Source organism: Nilaparvata lugens, chromosome 1, assembly GCF_014356525.2.
Source record: "Nilaparvata lugens isolate BPH chromosome 1, ASM1435652v1, whole genome shotgun sequence".
NCBI classification, from domain to species: Eukaryota; Metazoa; Arthropoda; class Insecta; order Hemiptera; family Delphacidae; genus Nilaparvata; species Nilaparvata lugens.
In genome coordinates this window covers 67,378,702-67,385,711 of record NC_052504.1, presented here as the reverse complement: position 1 = coordinate 67,385,711, position 7,010 = coordinate 67,378,702, and the positions used below count along the sequence as shown (strand labels likewise).

Genomic DNA, 7,010 nt, shown 5'->3' with positions numbered 1-7,010 from the left:
AATATGTGAAGAATAAATCTATCCAAACTGGGAAGTACTCAAAATCACAACCTATATTAATAACAATAATAAAAAAATTATGAAATAATAAAATAACAATTTTACTATAATGCTATCTTTAGGTACCGGTAATAGGGTACGAGGTAATCCTACAAAAAAAAGTACGAAGATCTTATTGAGATGATAAGACCAAAGTGTTCAAAGTATAAATAATTAAGGTTGTAATCGTAATTTTGTAATGAAGAATTATTCATATTTATGTTATTCTGAATCTCTGTTATTCTAGATCTCTGTTATACGAAATCGATGTTCACCATCGAAAGCCGTAGCCGAGGTTCTACAATCGATACATTAGTAAGTTGCAGTTGAACTATCGACATATTAAAACCAATCTACCTGTTGCATCCTGTGATTTCATTGTCAGGAAACAACTTATAAGAAACCCCATTTCTAAAAGTCTTTTTATGATTTCATTTTTGACTTTTTATTATAAATTTCAATGATATATCCATACTTGAACTGGTTCGGATTCTATTATTAGTTAAATACAAGAAGGTCACTTTTATGTTAAACTTGGGGTGACTGTCCCAGTCTAAAAATTATGGTATTATCCATGATATACCGTATGTTGCAAATACATTACAAAATATGTTGAATATTTGTATTTTATCTAATTGAACAAAATTACCTTGAATTGCTCGAAATTAATACTTTCTAAATATTCATTTCTTCATTTGATTCTGCCGCTGCAGCCAAAACATGCCTTGATGCTACAAAAGCTCTAGCTCTTTGTGCAGCAGTAATTGAAATGTTTTTCAATACATCGTTTTTGGTTCTTTAAAGTAGAATTCATTCATTTTCAATGTTATTGTTTGTATATCATATTAAAGTTCACCTTGTTCAACTCTTCAAAATGAACTTAAATCCATATATTTTTCAAAGTTAGACAAATAAATCACCCCAACTCGTGGTTGACATTGTCTCTTATTTTATTAAAAAAAACTATATAGAGATATATATCTCTATTAAACTAAAAAAAGTATATGGAAGAAATAATACTCTTTGTACTTTGAAAGATGCAATAAAAAATATTGACTCTGTTGTAGTTCTGACACTGTGTTACTTGTAAATATTTGAAAAACACTTACTTTTCTTGGAGTATTAAGGAATATATTTCACTCCTGAAGAGGAGCTTCATCAGCCTCCTAGCAAAAATATTGCTAGGGATTTCTTTAAACTTGAGTATTGATTGCAAGCTATTTCAAATTTCAACTCCCAAAAATTAGTACAAAGTCATCCCGGTTTACCGTACCGTAATGTATTCGTGCCATCTGTAGAAGGAAGCCATCTGAAGGAAGTAATTTTTAAACAATATTATAATATTGTGATTCATGATCCTTGAATGGCAAGTTTTCAAGTTTCCATTGTCATGAATAAAATTGTTTTCTCACTTCTGCATAAATAAAGCACTAAATCGATCAATCGTTTTATGACGTTCTCAGGTTTGCCATTATTGTGGGCTATATTATTGTACTCTATATTTATGAGCAAATATCAAAATACAGAGCTACTCTTGAATAGAAATAGAAATAAAAAGCTAAGTACCGGTACTCATTTTTGAAAGATAAAACATTTGTAAGCGATTTTTAAAAAGGGTTCTTGGATTTTTATTTTCATTTCTATCAAAATAGATATCAAGAGGTCAAAACTATATTGATAAGGAAGTAAAGACGACTAGGCACTGGGCAATAATTCAGCATATAAATAGAATAAACTTTCAATTGATTAATATTTTTTATAATTGATTCAATTGGGATTAGATTATTTATTTTCACTTTCATTTCATGATGTTTTTAAAGTTCCCGTTATTCTGGGACACTCCAATCTGTAACTGCTACTTCAATGAGGAACCAGAAAGATAAAAATAGTTTGAGATTTATACAATAATACGGGTTATAATAATTAAATTGATAAGTATCTAAAACAAAACAAATATAATTACTAATGTAGCCATTCCACTTCGTATGAGAAATAAAATTTCAAACAAAAGGAGTACGCGGTACTCAATTGAGTAATTGAGTAATTGAGATTGGGAAGATATAATAAGAGTCGTCTTATGGATTTTTGATGAAATGATAGATTGAAATTCAAGTTCATTGATTTGAGCAGTTGAGTCTCTGTCATGTTTGCCCTTATATTATAAAAAATGGAAAATCAGTATTGCTAGAGCTAACGTTTAGAATACTCTATATAACTTACAGGAATGGAGATGAAGGTTACAAATTAAAACATAAAAATTAAATGATTCATTGAAACAAAAGTATTCAAAAAATGATATGTTTAATCAAACTACAGGTAAACATTTCAGTGATTTTGACAAGTATTTCGAGGTAGATTGGTAATATTCCATCATACTGAGGAGTTGAATCTGTGGTGGAAAATTAGATTATTGAACATTAAAAGCACGGTATGGAATATTATTCTTAGAAATCCAGTCTTCTTTAATAAAATCAGATCCTTTTTCAGCGACCATAATAGTAGGTGCATTGGTGTTTCCACTGGTCACCCTAGGAAAAACTGAAGCATCTATTACTCTCAAACCTCTTATACCATAAACCTTTAATCTGGGATCAACGACTGCTGAAGGATTGTTGGCGGCACCCATTCTGCAGGTGCCCACTTGATGATAGATACTTCCTCCAACTTGAGATAATGCACAAACCCAGTAATCGTCTGTGTCGAATGTATAATTGGCACATTTTTCAAATCTGATGTTAAGGAGTGTTGCATTAAACTTCTTCATTGCATTTGTATAACACAATCTTTTCAAATATAAAATTGCTCTTATCATAGTGGAAATATCAGCTTGCTCTTTCATGTAACCTGAATAAAGTTTAGGGGAATTAAATGGATTGGTATTTTTCAACAGTAATCTGCCTTTCCCTTCTGGCTGCAGTAGTATAGGCATCATCAACAGTAGATCTTTATTCTTGTTTTCCTCAACAATGTACTGCACAAAACCGTCATCGATTCCTGTCCTTGAGAAAATCGACTTGATACCAAATGCATCATTTTGATGAAAGTATAAATTATGCACCTGTATATCCGGCCAGTCACTGTCATTGTTCTTGGTGTTAATAAACCCAATAAGTGATGACGCTCTTATGGATGCTAAAGGACCAGTCCTATTAGTTAAGTAAAGAAATGCTTTTTCTTTCAGAGGAACTGCCTTGTTGACACTATCAAATTTAAATATTAAACCATAGAATATAAAGTGATCCTCCAAGTTCTCACCCACTCTCAAATTCTGTACACTCTCGATTCCCAATTTTTGAAGTTGGTCTTTGGGTCCTATACCAGAAAGCATAAGTAATTGAGGGCTATTTATTGAACCCGCAGAAAGAATTACTTCATTTTTTGATTTAATGATGAATAACCGACCATTTTTACTAACTTGAACACCATACACTTGTTTATTTCTATTAATGAGAACTTTAGTTACAAAAGCGTTTTTCATTACGTGCAAATTACTTCTTTTCTTTGCTGGCCAAAGATAGCTTTTAGCTACATTGCTACGTTCCCCTCGGCACACAGTGACTGAAGTCATTGTAAATCCCATCTGTGATTCCCCGTTGACGTCTTCTACCCTTTTCAAACCAAGCTCATCAATTGAAGCAGACAACAAATCGATCATACCTTTGTAATCATCCGTGTACATTTCACCCACACATAGATATCCTTTTGTGCCATGATAAGAACTATTCCTCAACCGTTCAATTGTCATATTTTCTGCTTTTTTAAAATAGGGAAGTACATCTTTGTAATTCCATCCGGGACATCCTAATTTCTCCCAACCATCATAATCCTTCCTATTGCCTCGTATGTAGAGCATTGTATTGACTGAGCTTGTTCCACCTAGAGCTTTCCCCCTTGGCCAATAGCAACTCTTTCCTTTAAATCTGGAAAAATAATAAAATTGGATTATACGAATGCAAATTAACTATGTATCATATTTAGAATCATGTTGAACAAGCATGGATTTTCTATCTGAATAATTTGATGTTTTAAAATTAAAGAAATTTTTACTACCCATGTGAGCAACGAATTTATTAGTAGTGATTGTTCATTGTTGATTAGCCGGCCGGGTTGGTCTAGTGGTAAGGAGTGTTACAACAAACTTCGGTCTGCAAGCAGCTCCTGGTTCGTGGGTTGAAGCCCGTCGATGGCATGGGCGGGCGTTTGATCATCTTATCAATTCACCAACGCACTTTCCATTAATCATGCACAAGCAAATAGCTCATGTGGGCATCATCCGCAATAAAAAATAACAGTTTGATTACTGAGGTACATTCAATTTCATGAAAAATAATATATTGCTCAAATTACATTTCATTACAAATCTTGTTCCAATTTGGACAATTTTTGTTATTTGAAAATATCACGCTTACATCTGAATCTTTAGGAAATGGCATATTAGAGCAAAGCCAAACAAAACGTTTTTTAGTCGTTTTCAGACGAGTCGGCAGTGCAGGAATATGGCTCCGATTGGGTTGATGTTTGGGAATCAGCTGATAATAAACCAATCGGAGAACTTGCTGCCCTGATGACTCGTCAGAAAATGACTGAAAAACGCTTTGTGTAGCTTAGCCCTAATTGCATTGTCAGGCAAAGGTAGTGAAGAGAGTTACTTTTATCAATTCAACAAAAGCGGTTTATTGTGATGCCTATGATTAGTATTACAAGGGTACCAGTTATTTCCTATAATATTAATGACACTATGTATCTACGGTACCTACATATATAGCCTACAGTATATTAATTTATTGATTTGTACAATGTTTATCTAAACATATTTCGTGGTACCTTAAGGTCTACTTGTAACGAACCGAGTGGAAAGTGAAATTAAGTCCAGTACTCTTGCATTATAATTGACATTGGATAGAATTCAGTTTTCAAAGTTTAAGTGGAATTACATAAACTTCCAGAAATGATAGGATTAGATCTCCCAGGAGATATTGACAAGTAATGGATCTTTAGTTCGGTAACGTGATATATTTCTACCTATATGTTTTTTCAAGTTGATCTCAGATCCAATATTCTTTTGTAACATCTTGACTAGTCAATGGTCTTAGTGCAAATAAGATATGAATAGTAGTAATAAAATAAGGTTGACACCCAGAATGACGGAAGAAACATTTTGACGATTCTATGGTCAATCTGTCAATCAATTGTGATGAATTGATACATAAAAGGATTGAACTAAATTATTATGGACCAATAAATATTAAATATTTATAAATAAATACATTTTATTCATCATAACTGAGATTTATTGGTTATCATCAAACATGTTGGGCATTTTTCAGTGACTGCATAATATGAGGCTTACCCTTCACAAACTCCAGCTTCAGGTTCCGTAAAATAGTTGAAATACATTTCATCCTCAATGTTGAAGGCGGCTCCTGGAATGTTGGATGCCAAAGTTGGATTAGCACCAGCCTCAATCAGTAGGACATTCCACTTGTCAACTTCGCTCAGTCTCGCAGCCACAACTGATCCGGCTGATCCCGCGCCCACCACTATGAAGTCAAACTCCGAACCAAAACGTGGAGTTTCATCTTCAGGATAGAGGTCACGTCGTCCTATATCACAGAATGATTTCGACAGAGACCAGAAAAAACTGCAAAATACGATTTCAGTGAATCCTAAATTCGCTGATTGATTGGGCCGACACAAAGTTTCCATGTCTTATTGGATTGGATGAATATGGATGTAGGTTTTTGATAGATGTTTCTCCAATCTGAAATTCGGTCATGAAATAGTAGTGTTAAGATTCAATGCAAATCATATTAATCATTTTTCAAATGGGATATGATGGGATGGAAAGACAGGTGAAGGCTTAGAGCTTTCAACATTATGAATTCACTCATATGTGGGCATCAGATTACATAAAGTGATCCGTTAGTAAACTACATATGCATTCTCTGTATCCCCCAAGTTATGTTATTTTCTTAAAGTTGAGAAACAACCTAGCATAAACTCTTTGGTATAATTGAAAGATGAGTTATCAAGAGTCTCAATCAAAATCTAATGTGAAATTAATTTTCTAAAATAATTGTTAAAAGGTTTTAATTGGCAACAGTGGAAATAAAAAATAGATTTTATCATATTGGACAATGAAAGAGTATATTGTTAGGAAAAGTTGAATGTAATAATACACGAATAAACTTACCAATTACCAGCCAGAATAATTCAAAATGAAGGTAGATGAGAAGATTTTGTTCGTTATTGCGAGCTGCAATTGTGAATGATAAATGAATAGAAGAATGTCATTGGTACAATAAGCTGCGAGTAGTTATCAGAGATACGTTCTAAAGCTCTACTGTCAGTTATTTGGAAATGATCACTGCTTGAGACATTTAAAGAATGAAATATTTCATGAGAAGAACTGAAGAATCGTTTGGTCGAGGTTTTTAAATTTATTTGAACAAGGATGAATCATGAGTTGAAAACGTCAAATAGTAGACCTACAAGGAACAATTGAGGAAGACGTCGGTTGCTCATTCCAAAACGTCGGAAAATTTACAGGTGATGAGCTACCATCACTCTACTGATTAGTTCATTGCACATTTAACGCAGTTCATTCTATTGTAAAATGAATTAAGTGAACTCAAATGACAATCACTACCGTTGCTTGCTAGCTTGCAGTGTCATCGTATCCTCCTTCACTAGGTATTGTTATTCATACTACAAGAAAAAAGAATAATGCTTCTGTAATTTGCAATACTCTTCATAATTGTAACATGCAGCATGGAATCATAGAGGTTTTTACAAGAAATTCATTGACTTGATATTGAAGAGTGTAGTAAGTATGGCTTATTATGGCTATAATTAGACAAGTATGGCTTAAGAGCCAATTATGACAGTACGAGTACCGTAGTATAGAAGTAGTAAAATCAGAGGCCCTGAAATTGGCCAGGTGCGACTTGGTCAATCAAGTATTATTAGAA

General features: G+C 33.2%; 1 protein-coding gene across 2 annotated transcripts; it reads right to left on the bottom strand.

Moving 5' to 3' along the window:
- Positions 1–1,879: 1,879 nt before the first annotated feature.
- Positions 1,880–6,995, bottom strand: LOC111043449 (glucose dehydrogenase [FAD, quinone]-like). Of its 2 annotated transcripts, XM_039440625.1 has the most exons (3): positions 6,233–6,995; positions 5,390–5,800; positions 1,880–3,959 (listed from the first exon to the last, which is right to left on the bottom strand). In XM_039440625.1, exons 2-3 carry the CDS (start codon positions 5,743–5,745, stop codon positions 2,447–2,449), a joined length of 1,869 nt encoding a protein of 622 aa, XP_039296559.1. In that variant the 5' UTR covers positions 5,746–5,800; positions 6,233–6,995; the 3' UTR covers positions 1,880–2,446. The 2 variants fall into 2 exon arrangements, with proteins under 2 accessions (XP_039296559.1, XP_022184097.2); XM_022328405.2 differs by having other exon boundaries at positions 5,390–6,235.
- Between the last annotated feature and the right edge of the window lie 15 nt (positions 6,996–7,010).

Bases quoted from the DNA above. Each gene is read 5' to 3' on its own strand.
- LOC111043449 (XM_039440625.1), bottom strand. From the start codon at position 5,745: ATGGAAACTTTGTGTCGGCCCAATCAATCAGCGAATTTAGGATTCACT. The intron at 3,960-5,389 runs GTAAGCCTCATA...TTATTTTTCCAG, and splicing joins GAAGCTGGAGTTTGTGAAGG to ATTTAAAGGAAAGAGTTGCT.